The sequence below is a fragment of the Dromaius novaehollandiae genome, chromosome 12 (genome assembly GCF_036370855.1).
Source record: "Dromaius novaehollandiae isolate bDroNov1 chromosome 12, bDroNov1.hap1, whole genome shotgun sequence".
NCBI classification, from domain to species: Eukaryota; Metazoa; Chordata; class Aves; order Casuariiformes; family Dromaiidae; genus Dromaius; species Dromaius novaehollandiae.
This window is the reverse complement of record NC_088109.1, coordinates 7,345,347-7,366,125: the sequence shown is the minus strand read 5'-3', so window position 1 is coordinate 7,366,125 and position 20,779 is coordinate 7,345,347. Positions and strand designations below refer to the sequence as shown.

The 20,779-nt window shown below is 35.2% G+C and overlaps 1 protein-coding gene across 4 annotated transcripts in view; it reads right to left on the bottom strand.

Annotated features, from left to right (window-relative positions):
• Nucleotides 1-20,779, bottom strand: part of PPARG (peroxisome proliferator activated receptor gamma) — a 64,366-nt gene that overhangs the window by 3,689 nt on the left and 39,898 nt on the right. For all 4 annotated transcript variants that reach the window (XM_026099551.2, XM_064518837.1, XM_064518836.1 and 1 more), the window contains exons 5-6: nt 14,164-14,363; nt 7,697-8,147 (exon numbers count right to left, since the gene is read on the bottom strand). In XM_026099551.2, coding sequence (XP_025955336.1) covers nt 7,697-8,147; nt 14,164-14,363 — 651 coding nt within the window. The remainder of the gene's footprint in view (nt 1-7,696; nt 8,148-14,163; nt 14,364-20,779) is intronic.

Genomic DNA, 20,779 nt, shown 5'->3' with positions numbered 1-20,779 from the left:
ATTCCAGGACTAAGAACAGAACTGGGCCAACAAAGCCTCAGTTCTAACCTGTGAAACTTAAAAATCACAGGTTCAGTCCTTCTCCACATCCAACTTCCAGCAGCTGTTAAGAAATCCCATGATCGCTTTCAGCATCAACTTATCACGTTAGCCACAGACGTTTATGGCAGTGGGGGACTGACAGATATGGCTTGTTTAGAAAATGCCTTTTCTGGGCTCATGCCAACAGAGAGCTCTCCTCCATGAGGGGGAATCTGGGCTGGATGTTTACAACCAAAGCCAGCTACTTGCACTGCCGCAGCTGTCAAAGAGGCCAGGATTATCTTTGGAATATCTTATTCTTTGGAAAGAAGCAAAATCTTTCTTCTTTAACAAGTATTATCTTTCATAATAATAGTTTTGTTATATCTGCCTGCCCTCAAACTTCTTTTTCAGTGGTCGTCATTATTATTTAACAATTCGAAACATTTTTTTTTCTAACTTCAAGTAATAAATTATTTGATTCTACAGCCATCAAAGTTAAACAATGCTGCTAAAGATTGTCATTAAACCATCAAATCTGATAATGGCTGCCAGTAATCTGTTACTGCTTTGCTTGCTAAGCTACTTTATACTGGGTAAGGCATTTTGATAATCAAAATACTACATGAAAAAACAAGTTAATAATTCAAATAAAATTTGCTGCAGAGCAATGAAATTAATCTCACAAGTTGATCAATAAAAAGCAGTGCCTATAACCAGCCTTAAATTACTTCCCTTTGGCAATATCTCCATTTTAGAAAGGCCAGTTGCCCAACTCCTTAGGTTTGGTGTCAGCAAGGTGGCTGACTGATGCTGGTGCTGGCTAATGAAATACCCATTTAAAGAACAACAGGATAGTACATTACTAGTGCTATAGGAAAAAAACCTTTTCATTCATCCACTTCATTTCTCTTTTGTTTTTATAATATTCCCAAAGTTTAGGCTTTTATCAATATGTTAGTTTTAGCTGCCAGAGAAACAGATGCAACTGCTTGTTACATCTGGATAGAAGATGCATGACACTGATGTCAAGCTCTGCTTGTGTTGCTGCAGTCTGAAACCGGAAGAAGATGCATAATCTTGGCTGTGCTATGCACTAGAGCTGTGTTTACCAGGGCGGCTATAGATGTGCAGCTTCAACAGCTGCAGTTGTGGAGCTAGGCTTTCTGGTGTAAACAAAGTATTAAAAGCATGGAGATAAAGCCTTTTTCTTCTCAGAAGGGCAAAACATCTATAAATCTGGACTTTCAATTAGCCTACCGGTCTACACTCTGAAGTAAGTTATAGCAATCTCAAGATAGTTATACATGTGTATATGATAGCACAAATTTCAAATTAGTGCTGGGGCTAACCATGATTCCCTCTGGGTCTCAACAAATGGAAAATAGCAGTATCCAAGCTGTAGAAGTTTTCCTATTTTCTTCCTCTGCCTCATCTGGAACAGTGTTTCCAGTCTGTTCAGCCCTGTTCAGCCCTGTTCAGCCATTATGGTTCAAAGTATAACTGGATGCACAGAAAGGCTATTAAGATCATAGCAATGATAGCTTTTTTTTTTTTTTAAGAAGAAACTAATCCTGGCTTGTTTTGTTTAGTAGAATGAAGGCTGGGAGAAGGCAAAATTCTTTATAAATACATGGTGTTGAACTTCCGAGGAGCAAGAATTGCTGTCTAAACTAAAAGGCAATGTTGGCATGGGAACAGATGCGTAGGAGAAAGCAGCTAACTCTCAAAGCAGTGAGGTTTGGGGATGGTTTTTCAGAAGTTGGAAAGATGGCAAGTTTGAATTTGAAGCTTGATATTTGCCTGACTGCAGTTTTATGATGTGACTGCTTTCATTTGTAGGTGACTGGCCTCAGTGACCCAAGATACCTCTTTCTATTTGATGTTTCATGCTAGCAAGCTGTGCTTGTCTTCCAGAGATCACTTGTTTATATACCATTCAATTTAAAATACGTGGTGGTTCAGAAAGTCTACAAGTAAAAATCCACAAGCGGAAAACAATCACCTCCAAACAAACAGCTCCTTTTTATTAATTTCCTTTGGCCATATTATCAAGTCATTTTTAAACAGTACATAGAAGATTTTTGAGAAATTGTACAGATTTATTTTTAGATTACCTAAATACATGTTCTGCAAATTACAGTTCCTTTCATTACATCTTTCATAAACTTCTCGACTTTCAATACTTCAGAGCTGTTAGCAGTTTTGGCTTTGGGTTGTGATAGCTTTAAATTTTACTTCTGTGCTGCAGATGAACTCTGAACCAGCTGGGTATGACTCAGTGTACAGTGATATAAAAATCAAAAAGCACAAAGACTGTGGCCTTGATTTCCTCTGAGATTAATCTCCATTTGCCCCCTGCTTCTTTTATGGTGGGAATTTTCTGGGTTGGAGTTTTTCAGAAGTGAAACCCAAATCAAATGTTGTGCTCCCCTGTGCAACTTTTCGAGTCCAAGAGGCAAACACAGGACACTGGTACTAAGACTGGAACATAGCAAGGAGCCCCCAGGATTTGGGCACCCAAGGTCAACCGAAGTTCAGTGGGAGTTAAGTGCCTAACTTCCTTAAGCAACTTTGCAAAGCCCAGTCTAATGGTTTTATAATGACCTGGTGGAACTGGAGTCAGAGAAGATGACCATGACAAAAGCCTAGGAGATCATAAAATGCTATTTTTAAATAAGCCAATTCAAGAGGAAGGAAAATTCCCATTGAAGGCATGAGAGATTCTTCATGAATGAGAACTTCAGGATATGGACATTATTTTTTGGGTGTTGACAGTTTGCTATGCTTTCTGAGGAAAAATTTCTTACAGAGGAAAATGCTGTTTCTGTTCCAAGAAACATATTTAAATCAAAAAAAAAAAAAAAAAAAGAGAGAAATAAGAGGCAGAAGCTTTAACACAGAGGTGTTATGGTAAATTTCAAGTTGTTCAGATGCTTTTAAATAAATGTGGTCCAGACACAGTGGGTAGCAAGCTGTATATTTTGTGCAGTAATGTAGTAGGAAGAGGGAGAATGCAAATGTAAGGAGCCTGAAGTAGATATGACTTGTGGAAAAAAGATACAAGGGAAATGGTTAACAGCAAGCCTTGAGAAAAATGCAGATAGAGAATAGGAAGAAACTGAAATGGGAGAAAACTAGATGAGACACTGTGGTGGGGGCCTTTGAAGAGGCTACATATCTAATACAATGTTTGAAAGCTCACAGAGCAAACAGCAAAGGGAACTGATGAGGGAAGTGAGAGACAAAGACAAATGAGTTCTACTTGAACATTTTTATAATAAAATGAAAGTAGGTACAGAAGGCCAAGGACAGAGGGTTGGCATTATTAAGGTGAGAAATCACCAAGAGTGAATTGGTCACCACTTTTAAGGTTCTCTGATACAGAAGACTGCTTACGAAAGTTTAATTTTTTTTTTCACTCTGTGCGCTATTTGCTACCTGCCTTTTATCCATTCAGACAATGCTAATAGAGTTTCACATTTCCCTTTTTATGATTACTTTTCTTTATTAGGTTTTTCTTTAGGTTTTCATCCATTGTCATATGACTGTTTCATTTGATTTGAAAATTATGAAGAAAGCTGCTTAAAACTATATGAGAAAATGTTCACAGCAACTGGAAAGGTTAATAGCCCCTTACTTTTGAGTGTCAGTGGTCTGGCTTTGTATAAACTGATGTTCTTTGCTATCTCAGGGAAAATTATTTTGTTTGTTTATTTATTTACAGATTTGGATGCTTCTTTTATGTTTTTAACATTAGCTACAACTTTTGCTGTTCCCTGCAACTGAAATTGCCATCCACATGCCTTTATGCATACCTTTACATTTTACTATCTTTGATTAAGTTTATTTCGCATTTAAATACACATTGCAAAATCACAGTATGATAAAACAGGCAAAGATATGGCTGACTGAACAACTGTACTACTTCTTTTGCTGAGGCAGATATGACTCAGCCGTTTGGGTTTTTCTTACAAGACTGTCACATGTATTGTAGTCATCAGGATTTTGGTTCAAAGCCCACTGTGATCATCTGCAGTTCTTGGTTTGATTAGGAAGCATTTCGTTGTTCTAACAGGATTGCTAGAACAGGATTTGTGCAGCAGTCAAATCCAAACTATTTCTTGGTACTATTCAGTGATGAAACTTTAAATTTTTCAGATCTCAGACTGCAGAAAATTATTGAATAAAGTATTTAAATAGCAGCAGTTATTCAGACTCAAGATTTACTATAAAGCACACACTCAGAAACCAGAAAAAGTGAATATAGGAACAGGTATGAATTTAAATTACAGGTTTGACTGCATGTTGATTAACAGAGTCTAGGTCTTTACAGTTATACCCTGCTACAATGTATTAAGCTAAATTCCCAAACACCAGTATATCCTAAACACTACAGAAGATAAAGTAGAGAAGTTCAGGACCATCTATGTTATGTAAAGATGCTACAGAATGACCTTTTGAGCTTTCTCTTTATTTGACTACAACTTTTTGAGCGAGTTTGTGCTATTTATAAAGTGGATTAAGCTCAGTTAGGCTTGGAGTATTATCTTTCCTCCCCTAACACAGATATCCAAGTTGTTGTTGTCAGATCTGATGATAGACTTTTTTTCAGCTCAGCCACATATAATATTTAAGAAGCTTCAAGTTCTTTAACATGTATATTGTGGCACTCACTACTGGCTTAGGATATGCCTCTGTGGCACAGAGGAATGCAACAGAGAGGAAGAATATCTCCTTGAAAAAAGTTTTCCAAATCTTATTTTACCAAAACATATTTTTCAAAGTTCCTTTAACTAAGAGAATGTTGTAATGAGAGTTTTCCATTGTTGATAATGGGTTAAAGTGTTTCTTTGGTAAGAAAAAGATAATCTCCAACTGCTCACAGACAACAACTCTGCCTCATGAGCATTATTTTCAGAATACTAGATTTTTTTGGCATTTTAAGTATTGTTTTAAAGCAAAATGTACAGTGATGAAGAACAACTCTTCAGCTTTATAATAATGGACTCAAATAACATTTGGAATCATTGAGACTGAATGGGGCTGCACTCAGCAGCTCAGAAAAAATAAAACAATTGACTGTGGAAGTGGGAGTACTTTCATTTTCTTGCCGTTACAGTTAATCTGCCAGCTTCTTATTATTGTTATATGGGCATTTTGCCTTTTCACATATAATGCAAAAGCAACTATTTCAATATCAAAAGGTTGAACTGTTTTACAGGATTTGTGGCAAATTCCAAACATGTATTTCACAATGAAAAGCTTTTCCCATGTAGTGTTCCAGCTGGAATTCTCTTTCTCTTCTCTCTTCTCCTCTTTAAAACTGCATAAGAGATAGCACTCATGGAGAGAGCATAACTAACATCATTTCCCCAGGCAATGACAGATTCACTCAGAATCAGTGCATCTGGCTAGGATAGTTCTGTAAGTTTCTAAGCGTACTTAATAGCTGGTTTTCTTTTCAGGATATTTGTACAGAGGATTTCTTCAAGTTACTTAAATGTCACAGTATTCATGGAGCTAGTAAAGTGTTTGAAGTAGTATGTATTGCTTTAGAAATATTATTTTCAATGACATTGACCTGCTTCTTCAAAATTCAGATAGCTCTTAGTGAAATATCAACAAAAGCATCCAAAACATCTGAAAACTAGGATCTCAGTTCCATACCACATTAAGATTTTATAGTCCTTCAGGATGCATGCAGTTCGATATATTTTGTAGAATCTGAATCTGTAAACTAAATGATGAAAGTCATTCCCAAACTGGCAGCAAAGTTTAATTGTTTCCAAAATATATCTCAATTTTTAGAAATAACCACCCTCTTCTTTGGAAAAAAAGTTCTGAATACAGATAGTAAGAGATCTTTTTTATCAAGAAATTAAAGGATTTTTCTAGAAAGAGGACTCATTTATAATTAGGGATTCAATTGGCTTCAGAATTATTTAAGAACTATCTAGTAAATTCAGGTAATTTTTTTTATTATTAATCTCTGTTTTCATATTATTCTTAAAAATACTTGTTGATAAATCTCATTCAGAGAAGTCTTTTTTTTTTCTTGTGGAACATTGTCCTCCTGAGATCTAAAATGTAAGATTACTTACATCATACCTATTTCCTCTAATATAAACCAAACATCACTGAAGTATAGCAGACCCAGCTTTGCAGATTATGATTTCCCTTTTTTCAATTAGGATTGGATTTTGAGGGGTCTGTTTCTCATCTATTAAATTTTCATTATATTAGAAAATGCAAAATATTGGCATGTTTTGTGTAGTGCCCTAATAGACTTGTATAATTTCTCCTCCCCCATCAAAGCCAACCAAAAATATACTCGTAACATATTTTCTGCTTTTGAATTAATTCGGAGTCCTCAGGGATCATTTTGTTTAAATTCTTGCTCAAGAAAAGGTCTTCTGAGAAGAGCTATACTTGTTTGAAGTAGATTTAGCTAGTCTAATAAACCATGTTGTGTTACTACATTTTTACTGAATAAAACTCAATGCCAGAAGTAATTCTGTGTGAATTTAAATGTACAGCAAGCTATATGTAACGATGCACACTAAATAAAATGTTTGATTTTAGAACAATAGCATGTGGTTGTTTTGTGTTTTGTCTGATTGTGTGAACATAATTTAATAAAGAAATACGCTGCACTGCTCTGTGGAGGATCTGAATTCAGAAAATTCAGCACATTCCTCCCATTGACATCTGCAGTACAATTCTAAGCCAAAGTACACACAGATCAGTTGGGTAAAATTTTCTTTGTGCAACATCACTGAAGTTGATAGGATTGGCCAAAATAAAAGGTCTTCAATCTGACCTGGAATGTATATCCGATATCTCAGATTCTTGGTAGAAAGGTTTCCAAGTGAACTGAATCTGGATAGCAGTCTGCTAATTCACAAAATATAAGAGCTATGGCCACCTCAGAATCAGATCAAACCCACTGACTGTCCCCAATAAAAGCTGAAAATTCAGTGTCTTTTTTAATGCAGTGTTAGAATTTGAGCAGTCTGACACCTTAGCTTTAAGAATTATACTTCCCTAAAAGCATAAGGCAAAAGCATAAATACAAACGTAGCAGCTTAGGAAAAGTGAACAGAGCAGACAATGCTTGTTTTTTGTTAGGCATTAGGATGCTATCATTTTTCTGAGTAACACATTCTTTTTTTTTCCTTTTAAAGGCAAAAAAACCTTGTTTGAATTAAAGAAAACCAAAAACCATTACAATCCTGTAAGCCAAATGCCACATATATTTTGAAATTGTTATGGAATCAAAAGTTATTTACGTACAATTAGCAAGCCACACAATCTAACTGTAGGCTTAAAAAATCCTCATTGCAGTAGTTTAACTGTCAGATGCCCTTGCCAGTGAAATTCCACCCTTCCTGTTTTCAGAAGGATAGTCCTGATTTTGTTTTCTAATTAAATGAACTGCTGATTCAGCAGGCATTTCCAGCTCCATCAGTAATATCAGGTTGTTTACATTTTCACTTGCTGCCTCAAACTGAAAAAGGGGCAACCAACACGAAGAAAGCTGAAAGCTTATCAAAAGCTGCATGTAAACAAACTCAGCCACATCCCTTAGTGCTGAGCACTTTCCTGTTTGGAGAGGAATTAAAAGTGTCAATTCTATTTTTTCAAAAATTATATTAAATAAGACAGCACTTACCTCCACTTAGTATAATGACAGCTATAAATATTGCCAGGTCGCTGTCATCTAATTCCAGTGCATTGAACTTCACAGCAAACTCAAACTTGGGCTCCATAAAGTCACAAAAAGGTTTTCTCAGGCTCTTCAGAAACTCCCGTGTCATGAATCCTTGTCCATCAGATATAAGAACTCCATCTTTATTCATCAGGGAAGCCCAGAGAGTATATATGATCTCATGGACACCGTATTTCAGGAGCGTTACTTGATCATTCAGGTCAAGATTCACAAAACCTGGAATGTTCTTGGCAAATTCGGTGATCTCCTGCACTGCCTCCACCGAGCGGAACTGACACCTCTGGAAAATGCGGATTGCCACCTCTTTGTTCTCCTCCTGCAGTGGAGACGTGTGCTTGCACTTGATCTGATCTTCTCCCATCATTAAAGAGTTCATGTCATAAATAACAAATGGCTAAAAACAAAAAGGAAAATACAATTTACTTTCACCTGTTCTCTCTATGAATGTTTGACTTCTCAAAGACTGAAGTAGTGTACCATGGTAAAACTCATCAGAAAACACTTAGAAATACACAAACAGTATATCTAGGGTAGTTGCTTCTGGGTCAAATCTTCTTAAATCTATTAAAGAAAATATCCACACAATGCCAAAATGATTTACAGAAAGGACAAGCAGATCCTAAAGATTTCTCATACTTTCTGTGAATGCACATCCTAAAACATAGGACTTTAGAGGATACTTTTTAAAAATAATACGGGGCATATGGAACTCAATTTGTAAAATATTCATGATTTTTACCATTTTTGTTTCATTTTACAAAAGTTCTGTAATACCAGCATTCAAAGTTTGGAATGTTTATTAATAAAAGGTAAATGTTATTCCTTTTACCTGAAGTTTAATGGCTTATATCAAATAGAATCTAGCAAGGATACATATGAGTGTTTGTACTTCACATGATACAATTTCTTTTTTATAGAAAGATATGGTATAATTTTGATTACCTCACATGCTGTCATGTTCATTTCAAGTTCTATCCTTCTAGAAAGTACTGCGAGTAATACAGACTCTTTGGTATTGATAATCTGATAAATGATACCCTTTGCTGCTAATTCCTTTAAATATAATGAAGTTAGGAAACAGTTAAATGCAAACAACTTGTCAATGGAAACAAAACACAAATACCACAATACAAACTACAGCAGCGCAATCCAGAACACAAGAATGAGTCTGACTGTGAAATAAACTCAACTGGAATAAATCAATTTTGAAAACAGATTAGAAAAACTAATGCCAGGAAAACTTTTGTTAGAATCTGGAAACAATCTATTTCAGAATATGCACAACAAACCTCTGGTTTTAAAGAAGTAGTACAGTGAAGATTTTTTTAATTTATCTGAAGAATCTTTTCCTTAGAAGACAAATGACTAAATAGTTCATTGCTGCCCTGAAAAAATATCTACTGATTTTAAATGGCTTGTTCACATACTTGATTAATTAATTAAAATGTAAAGAATTCTATACCAACAAGTAGACTAGGTTTTTCTTTTTAAGAAACATGCTTTTTAAATTGTTGCTTTTCACTCAGGAGACTTTGACTATTTTCTTTCTAACTGTACACAAAAAGTTAGTCAGCTATTTTCAGTGTCCTATCAGTGGTGCAGGAAAATTTCCAAAATGGGTAGTAATGTTTCAACACTTGAAGTTCTAAATAAGTAGCCAAATATAAAGCAAAATAACATAAATAATAATAACCATGATGTTACATATTATGTTACTTTTTCAAATTCTAGAGACATCAAAGTTTTCTTTACATTCTCTATACTATGCACAAAAGTTCTACAGAAAAAACTTTTGATTCCCATGGAAATATATAACATCAAATTTGATCTTTTGAAATAGGTTTTGTGAATGCTGCATACTTTCAATAGAATATATTGGTCTTTAGTGAGAAAATCTTGGTATTTCTTTGACAGTATTTATAAAATAGTGCAAGTTTTAATTCCTGTGCAGCAACATTTTAGTTTTCCCATGGGGGGGGGGGGGGGGGAAGCAATGCTTTTTGAGAAGGATCTGTACATCTATTAACAATCCTATCAATGTTTCAGTCATCAGGAGAATTAAGAAATAGAAATAAAGTGGCTGAGATTGTAGATACCAGCTACCAATAAGCACATTATCTTATTTGGCTACATAAATCTTATATCTTTTATGATCACAGATTCTAATGCCTTATTCATGTGGGTGCTCATTCTTAAGATTTTATATTCACTGTAAGCTGCAGAAGAGATACAAAAATAACCCATGCCTTCCTATAAGTAGTCTATGGTCCTCTCCTATATGATCAGCTTCTGAAAACATCTAAAATTCTGTTCCAAATTTGTTAAACCAGTTTTGAAGTCTATTCAGTGCTAAATTGATATGGAATGCTTAAAACTGGAAATAGCTATTTTCTTTCAAGTCCAGTGGTGCCTTCTCTAGAGGATATGGCCCACAGATGCTTGTCACAACCCACCAGCTAGAGGTTACTACTCCCATAGTTCTGCAGATGGGATTGTGAAAGTGTTCCCTCATCCGTTTCGGGCAAAGTCGAACACAGAGCTTGTACCGCTTCCACTAGAGAAAGGGAGGCCTGACAGCTGACATAGTTTTGTCTTTAACTGATACAGCTGCTTGCAAAACAAATGTCTATCTGTGAACTGAAATAACAGTGTCCACACAAGAGGATACTGTTTTAACTATTTCTGTTTTCAAACTGGTTTAGTTAAATCAATTCAGTATTCTGCTGTTTACAAGACCAACAAGACTAGTGCTATCACTTTCAAAGTGACCACAGGCACACGTAGCTCCAGACCACGAGTTTCAGTTAAGTACAGTGAGAGGTATGACACTAACTTTCGCCCCTGCACCAGGACTGCAATCTTTTAAAATGTGGAGCTGTACAAAACTGGAAGCCAGAAGGATGCCATACTGTTCTGGCAGCAGAAAAACATTTTATATACATGTGTATATATGTATATGCATGTATATACATACGCATATGTAAATGGATGGAATAAAGAGACAGAGCAACCTTCTAAAATGCACATTTAACTACTGGTAGGTCATTCCTTTTTATTCTTTCTAGATAATCTTAAGTGGAAGCATCAAATTCAAGAAAAAATCAGCTCATCTGTTCTGTGCGTGTACATGTGCTTTGGAGTGAATATATTTTACCACCAGGACTCAGCCTGACATTTGAAGATGAAAATGAAGGAAAGCTCAAACTAGCTAAAAAAGGTCCTGAATATAAAGACTCAGATGAACTTTGTGACTTGAATCTTATACCAAATGAGCACTGCATATCTCAGAAGAGGACTGGTTACTTGGTGATTTTAGTTTTGACACACTGACTTAGCATATCCAATCATTTTCACTTGATGCAGATGATACTGCAATTAAAAAAGAACATAAATTTAAACTGTGCCCATAGTAAACAGTTTGATATTCCAGAGTACAAAGTCCTTTACAGTTCAAATAACCTAAAGTTGTAACCATTTATATATGGACTGAGTGCATCCACTCTTTCAGTGATAATTTTTTAAAGATTTGAAAATTTGCAGCAATGAAAAATTGACTTCTCTATGTACGTAATGTTTTATTGATAAATTCTAATCTGGCAAAGTTTTTAAACATTCACTAAACAAGCAAACATCACTGATGGCATACTATTATACACTGTATGAGGATTGTATTAGTGCAACTTTCAGACATGACCAAGTTATGTACTGAGCCCAGACATTTGTTAACTGCTCAGGACAGCAGAGCAGCAAAATGCATGCAAATTCACAGAAACTTGCAGAACAAGAACAGAATTCATAGACTTACTTGGGAGCTCAGAAACAAACTTTCCAGATTTCTAAACACAACTGTGGGAAAACTGAAGATGAGAGCATTTGTAGGTAATCCTGCCCAAATTTATATTACATTCCAGAGCATGCTAGGAGAGGAGGTTAGAAATTTAGGTCCTGATCCTGAAAATTTGTATATAATTAACTTCCCAAACAAATAATTTCCAGAATTACTCTATTGTTCTCAAGACATGAAAATTTTTGTGTATATAATTGTTTACAGACTCATGATTGCAGTCAGTTCTTTTCCAGTCAATTTAAACATACTCAATAACATTGACAGTTGCTTGATTTTCAGTGCATTAAATTAATTAAATTGAGATACTGATGTGAAGTGTCTGATGCTATTGCAATGCTCAATACAGAAATTAAAGACTATATTAGGTCAATTTCTGCACTGTGGCATAAGATACAGCAACATTTGCAGAATTTAGTCTATAGATTTTACATGGATGCAATTTGTGTGTAGATATATATGCACACATATGTAATCATGGTTCTCTTGATGAGGCAGAAACTTACAATCAATTTTATATCAAGGAATTCTAGAAAATTTAAGCTGGAAAGAAAGGTCCTGCAGTTTTCTCTTCAAATAAATCTTTTGGTTGAAGAATACTACTGTATAATTTGACTGAGTCTGCACAGAGAGAGACAGCACCAGAAGCTTATTTCTCATGATGATCACAAAAATTATTTTAGTTTATTCCCAACTAAATAGATTAATCTAATTTCAAGACAGATGTAAACCACCCCATTTATCATAGTGGACATTAACTCTGAAACCTGATAATTTTGTTGTTAATGCCGATATTATGAACTGATTTACCGCTGGCTAACTTACCATAAAATCTTGGAAAATACTCTTATGTACTGTTAATGAATATAGTGATAGTTGTAAGATAAGGAAACAGGCAATCAGGTTAGCTTCTTCCATATTCAGATTTAAAGAATCCATTACTATAAGCAATGGAGTCTCCTTGCACGGTCATTTTTCTTCTGAATAAAGAAATTTCCTTGCAATTTCCTTTCAATATGAATTCTCCTATTCTCCTATAAAAAAGGGGAAGAGTCCTTTTGGGGTTCTGTCTGTGCTTCCCGCTCAAATGATAAAAAGTCTTTTTCTTTTGGCTGTGACACCTACTTAGCAGATGTATTTCTTGTGCCTGATTAATGGTCATCTATGACTCTTCTCTTCTTCCCTCCCTTTCCCTCTGTCAATCCCATCTAGGATCACTAGGGCACAGTATGAAGCTTATCAGAAAGAGGGAGCAGTACAGCTCTACAGTGATACAGTGGGCAGCTGCAGAAAGAAGGAGCTGACCTACTGGTGACAAATTTTTAGGATCAAGGACAGTAAACAACGTATGTAGTAATACATCCCATTCTTATTCTGATTCCCAATGCAGGTGCATAGTTATTGGGAACACCATTAAAGAAAACTGAACTGCTGTATTAATTCTTTCCCAGTAAGCTGTGTTTCTGAGGCAAACTGAGGAAAGACTCTGAAAAAGCAGTAACTCTCAAGTGGACTTAGCATATCGGCTTTCCACAGAATGGATAAGCTGTGCTAGTTCAATCTTTATATACTCCATGATGAGCAGTTACTCCAATTGGAAGTGTCCACCCCATTTCAAGGTTTTGTGCGAGGACTGCAGCCAAATTTGAGGCAATATTCAAATTATGATTTGAACTGCCTTTGCAGTATAGACATGCCCTTAGAAAGACAGCCCCAAGAAAAGCACAATTCTTCCATATCTTTGAAATTATTAAAGAAAATAAAATACACCATCTCTGTTGTAACCCTGGCAAATTTCTGTCAATCAGCCTAAAAAACATATCACATTAAGAGTTATTAATTTTGAAAAAGCTGTTTTGACATTTAGGTATTAAAACAGTGATAAAATTATAACCTAGTATAATTAACAAACTTACTTATCCTCCTTCCCACTGATATAGTAGGCTGTAATGTATTACAAATGAAGTGTCCAAAGGAACCCACAAATACACATATTTCTACTCCTAACTTTTAAAAGATTGTTTTGTAATACATTCTCCTAAAATTCAAGTTGCATCAACACATGATACTGAACTGATCCAAGATAACCAGATTCAAAGGAAGTCATGAGAGCATCATAAGAACAAGCATCAGAGTTAAGGCTAGCATTGGTACTGTGAATTGTTTGACACTTATGAAAGAGAATATTCCTTTGGTACTGATAATATGCTATGATATGGATGCCTGAATAGTATGGCAACCAAATCCTGACAGACAGATAGCCACACTAAACAGATAGCATGGAAGATGACCTCTAGTAAAGGAGAAGGAAAACGGGAAGAGTGGATCAGAGAATACAAAAAGGTTAAGATGACCTTCAAATTCTTGTACTGGTTTCAAGTATTTTATTAGGTGAACTTGGAGTTTTTTCAAATAATGTTTACTTATCCTATCTAAAAACATTTCCTGTGTTTCAGACACAGCTTGAAATATGTAACTGCCAACAGCAAAGTTTTTTTTTTTTAAGATGTGTTGTCAATGTGGTAAATCATTTACTCAAAAGAAAAAGAAAACAGAGGGAACTAACTGATTTGTCTGTCGTCTTTCCTGTCAAGATCGCCCTCGCCTTGGCTTTGGTCAGAGGGAAGGACTTTATATATGAGTCATACAAATGCTTGGCAAGTGCTCGCAGATCAGCAGATTCAGGGTTTAACTGGTCGATGTCGCTGGAAATCTCTGCCAAGAGCTTCTCCTTCTCCGCTTGTGGCATTCGCCCAAACCTGATGGCTAAAGAAGATGATAAGTAATTACAATTGCTATGCAATTGCATCTAAAAATGCATATTTTAGTATTTTTTTTTCTGTCACCTTTTATTATGAGCTCTTCAAATTTTCATTAAAACAGTATTCAGGCAAGTAAGAGGAAGACAATTTTCTCCAGCAGTAGAGAAAAAGAACTGAAGTGCTTCAGAGAAATGTAAACAGACAAATTTCAAAGAAGAAATCATCTGTGTGCCCAAACAGTAAGATTCCAATATTGCTTGGAAATGCACAACTATTGTCTACTCACCTGGCAGTCAAAGTTGGTGAAAATCACTGATTCTACCTCTGAGCTAAATAAAAGGTAAAGAATCTTTAAAATATTAAAGTAGGTTCTGTTGGCTTGAACTTGGAGTGGGAACCACAACTCAGCCTTGTGTGGTTTTGGGCAAATCACCACATGCATCCCAGATACTTCATTTGTTTAGCAACAAGACACCCACATGCCTTGCAGGAATAAATTTCTAAATAGCTCTACAGAACTTAATATAGCAAGTGATATAAAATGTTACCAAAAAAAATTAAGGAATGAGAGAGAAGGTTATGAAGGGAATAAAAAAGCCAGGAAAGACTGAGTTTTTCATGGTAACACTATGCGCATGCTGTATTGAAAGAACAGGACATGTTTCCACCTAATCATATGATCTCACAATTGCTCAATATGAATGTACGTCAGGCTGTAAAACTCCTACTTATACACCTATGTACTATCCAAAATATTATTTATTCATGTAGGGACTGACTTGGGAAATATTTCAAACAAGCCATCAGGATCAAGACTGTTTTATCATATGATAGTTCTGTAAACAGAATTTATTTTCTTGTAAGAAAGCAAAACAGAATATCAAAACAAAAAATAGAAGAAAAAAATAAAAGTTTGCATTTTGGCCTTAGGAGGAAATAAGAACATTATAAATATTATAAATAATTTTTTTGGTGGTTAGTGTGTTAACATCATACATTGAATGATTATACTAGCGACACTTATTTTGGACAGCATCAGCCACTTTCCCGTTATAAGGATGCCTGCAGCGTGCTGATGGACAAAAACGACACTTCAAGAACAAATAATCCCTTGCCACATTTACCATTTATTATATTTATTGATCAGTCCTCCTACTTCATGGCTCTAGAAACAAGGTGGTTTATTCTTACAAGTATACTACATTTGCTTTTCAGTAAACTTAGTCTCTGAATGACGCATGCTCTATATTTCATGTTCCTTTGGAAATTCTTAGAGCTTACATGTCAGAATAAGAACCAGCATGGAAGGGAACCTAATTCATCCAGGACAAATTAACACATTCTATTTTTTTTCCCTTAAAATGTCTTCTGCTTACAATTTTTTCATATGGAAACTTTTGAATAATTGCCAACTGATTTTTTTTTTTTTTTTGGATCACTGTCCATGGTATGTATTTCTTATCTTTCTCATGGGGAACACTCTTAGTCAGCTACTAACAATAATTTCCAGTGAGTCATCACTGTTAGCCCTCCTCATATCTGAGAGCAAAACATATGAAGAAAAATGAAGAACTTCGCATTACCTTATATGACACACTATTATGGCTCAAAGAGACTGGCACTATTCTGTAAAGGATCTGTGGATGGATGAACTGTACACACAGTAATGTTAGGGTGCTATAAAAATTGTATTTCAAACAAAAAACCTTCATATTTATGCTTAGCGTATATATAAATTATGACCATAGCTATACAAGGAATTAATTCAGCTACAAGTGCTTCCATGAACACTATGAATCAAGAGTAGTTTAGTGTCTTTATTGTGCAGGTAAAAGAGATTCCATCACCACTACGAATTCTTATGTATAGTTAACACAAACCTTCCTTTGAGTTAAAAAAAAAGATATTATTAAACCCATGATACTAATAACTGCATTTTATATATTCTTAAAGATGTCCAATGAAAAAGTATTAAATGAAGTAAATACAGTGAAAACTCACAGAGTAATATTACATAGCATTTACAGATTTTTTTTGTGATACTCAAGGGCCTATTTAATAAAAAGAATCAAACTACTGTCAACTTAATAAAGATAAACTATATTACTGTATACATACTATAAGAAGTTGCAATAGAAAAAGCAAACGTAACTAAAACCGCAGAGTCAAGAAGGTGTTAAAAAGTAATATAACCCATATAAATCTCAAAGGTTTATTAAAAGTCCATATCAAACAGTGGAGCTAGATATTTGGGAAATTCATATTTTCATTAAAAGCTATTATGTTCTTTATTAAGCCTGGTTTCAGACTTAAAAACATGTCAGATCTGTGACATTCACAGGATTATGTTTTATAATTAATTTGTCCATTTTTCAAATGTGCATTTTGCAACGGCTTCACCAAAGCAAAGAATCTTGCAATACTCTGTTGATTTTGATTTGGTTCTTGACAACAAATTCATCTCATCCTCACCATCTCTTTTTCTGGAGAAGTATTTGCAAACAGAAGACTTAAATGAAGTCTAGCAAGACTTGTTAGACTATTACCATGAACTTTTCAATCTGAAAAGCAAAGTAAGCAAAGCTATTGATGCTTATATAAAGGATCTTTAATAAAAACGGATATCAGACTTCCCCATGTCAATAAAATGCTGATCACTCTTTGAAACATGTTGAGTGCTATTCAGTAGGATCTGAGGACTTCTTAACACATAATAAATACTTAGCAACTCTAAGAAACATGCCTTTACAGAGATTTCACAATCCTATCAGGAACTAGGTGCTTTTGGACAGACAGTGTTCTGGTACGGTAAGTCACATTTGTAAACTATTCTTTTATTTTATATAGAATGCATTTATAGCATTACATGTAATACCTTTATGATATGCTTAAAGTAAATCATGCATCTTTAACAGTCTGATATGAATCCTATAAGCTCATTCTTTAAGCATACTAACTTTTAAATATTATAGAAATAGAGCTTGACTGAATAACAGTATGAGACATGATTCTGTTCTGGGCCTATTCTCGAGAGTCAGTGTTTGCAGGAGTAAGCTCATAATCTAGAATCTCACTGGCAGAAGACCACCTTTCATCAAGGTTAATTTTACGAACAGGGATAAAAAAGGGACAATATACGGCTTCCCCTTCCTATGTTTTATGTAATAAATGAAAACTTATGTTGTGCTCATTTTTCTTATGGAAAATAAAATTAACTGAGGGTATTTGAGAATGATGTTTCTGGTGTGCTTATCTATCCCCAACAAAGGATACCAAACTACCTTTGCAAAGCAGGCATGCATTATAAGCCGTACTGCTTATAATATGAAATTATTTCCATTAATGGATAGATTGCCTTGAAGTTCATCTCATGTTTATTTATTGTAAAGTGGTCTAAGTAGATTACTTCTTTTATTTATCATTTATTTCTATTTTGCTTGGGATGATGATACTAATTTCCTTGGAAAAGTGCTTTGAGATCAAAAAGTGCATCAAAAGTGCTATAAAAATGAAGTATTATTTATAATAGCTTTGCTGTTTGTTTCAGATGGAATCTCATCTACTTTTTGTTTATATGTGTTTGAGAACGTGCATAATTTTATATATATTAAAAAGCCTTCAAAAAATCCCTGTGAAAAATTAATGTTAAACCAGAACATTCTTGTCACTGTGTAGAAATTTTATAAACAGCACATTTATGTATAATCTAATTTAGAATTAAATCCCAAGGGCATGGAGGAAAACTATATCAAATGTACATGAATAAAGCTGCATATAAATTTGCTATGTATTTTCAAGGAATAACTGGCATATGCTTGGCATGGGGCCTCATGATGCCAACTTGCCTGAAGATCAAATTCCTGATCTGTTTTTAAAACAGGTTATTTTAATTCCTTCTGTGTAAATGAAAAAGACCACTGCCAAAGGTAACATTGAATTATCTAGCAAATCTCTTTGCTAAAATGCTGAGGAGCAGATTACTTTGAAAGAAAATTAGCATATATGTTGTTATACGGTAAATTAGAATATAAATATTAACTTCTGTTCTTGAATGCCTGCACACTACATTCTGAATTAAGTTAGATATAACAAACCTTACTCACAGCATAGAAAGCTATTATATCAGCACTAAATCAGTCCAAATTACCTATTTTTATCAAAGAATACACTAGCTAACCAGCTAATCAAGGTAGTATACCTAGGCTATCTCTTACTGGCCTAAACCACCCATCACTGGTTTAACAACAGACTTCAGCAGGATTGTCAGCTATCAAACCACGTGTATCTGTTCAGCAAAACTGAGTAAAGTCACTAATGCCAGAAGAGTTTGCATTTAGCATATAGGACTAAGTATTCTTCCAAATTAGCAAATTGACTTCACTGAGAGAGGAAATAGGATCTTACTGTTTGCTCTATGATATAAATCTTTGGGGGGTGTATCTTGTTGCCTACCATCTAAATATTTGACTTCTACGTAAAATAATTCAGCAATAATGAAGTCTGTTGGGAACCTCATGGCATCTCATAATATTTTCTCATGTTAGCGCATTAAAGCTCTGCTTGGGGTAAAGTTTGTATGTACATGTTTGCTAGCTTTTTTCTGTTAGGTCTTTGTTACACATCTTTGTTTTTAAAATATTTTTAGGAGATGGCTTGTATACTTAGCCATCTAACATTTCCAAATGTGCTTGTTTATTTCTAAATGTGTGTTTTTAGGATGGATCAATAGTAGGGGATCTTTCAAGATACACTTTTAAACACTGTCCTTATAAGTAACTATTTCATGGAAAGATGCATCTTGTAGAATTTCTGATGGAATTCATAAATTATGAGACTAAAGTTCCCTAAACAAAAGGTCAAAGTGTATTTTGCATATAATAATTTGTTAATAACCTAAAGTTAGCAAGTTCAGTCAAAAATATTGTTTTAAAATATATTTTTTTTAAAAATGTTTATAATATATCTTCAAAGATTCTTAACACTGCAGGCAAAATTGGGGGCAAAATTCAATTTTGTGGTAGTGGCCTAGCACTTTCCTTTGGGAGAAGTCATTAGTGTTTTCTGGGGATTGAGACAAAAGTCAGGGAGAGGTCAGGTACCAGTGGGTTTATGGAAGGAATCTGGGAAATAGTGGGATTTTGGATGAAAGGAGAAGGGGGATTGGTGGTATTTGTAGAGGTCAGGATGGAAAAGGGAGGATAAGGACAGTCCATAGTGTTTCTGGTGGCCGAGCAAAATTTCAAGGTTATGTGGATGGCTGGCAGGATCTCTTCCCTCTTCTGCTTTTCTGTCCACCTCCCTCCTGTCACCCTGGCCTCATCTTCTGTTTCGCTGGACCAGTCATCTTCCTCACTACTCTGACTGCTCTCCCCTCCTCCTACCCCCACAGCAGAGCCAGCTTACTTCCTTATCTCCTGAGAGGCTGGGAAGTGATAGGGAAAGGGAAATGGATGAAGGCAGGACACACAGGGGTGGAAAGGGCAGGGACAAGCCAGAGAGCTGGTATAAGAGATCTGGAAATATGGCTTGTTATTCATGCTGTAAGGATGGAAGGGGTTCAAACGGGAACTTCTTAGTAGCAATAGAAGATCGTGCAAGTTTGGGCATGTGCCTGCAGCTGGAACATCTGACCTCTCTCTCCTTTGGCAGTTATTTCTTTTGCTTATACCTACAGTATTCTCTAATTATCAGTGATATTATACCAGTAGTGAATATAGTAAGATGCTACATGCTACATTATATTCTTTGGTTTTCTGTGTAAAAACTACAGTATGTATCCTTATCCCACCTTTTACTGCTTGGAGAAGTCACTGTTATTCCTTCTTGACTATTCCGTGTAGCACTCTGCTCTTCTGATCATACAGATTATGGACTTTTTGGAGCACAAATGCATCTCCGAGATAGATTATAAAAGCTCAATTTCTTTCACTAGAAAACACAACATTGAGCCAGGGTGGATACCTATCTGAGTTTACTGGAGGCACATGGCCATATTCAGCAATTCAGAGTGCTCCCAGATCTCATAATCAAGACACAGTGCCATGGGTGCTCTTTTTCCCACTACGAGAGTTGGCTTTATATAAATGGTATTTTTAGTAAAAGAGAAAAAAAAAAGCATAACATTCCTAAATTAAGAGAGCCAAACCTCTGCTTCCAGGTACTTTGGAATACAATCTGAGCAACTGAGGGTTAAACACAGACCAGCACTGAGGCTAGAGAAGGAAGGGAAAACAATATCCAAAGCATGAGAACACTACTGTCTTTTCTAACCTCCAGCCATGTGGTATGTAGTATTTATACATAAAAGAATGTGGTTGTAGCTGCTAAGTGTCTCCCTGCACGCCCCTTTTCTGTAAGAGCACTAACTATTCATTTTGCAGTAATATATCTATGCACATACAGTCATAGATTGGAACCCTC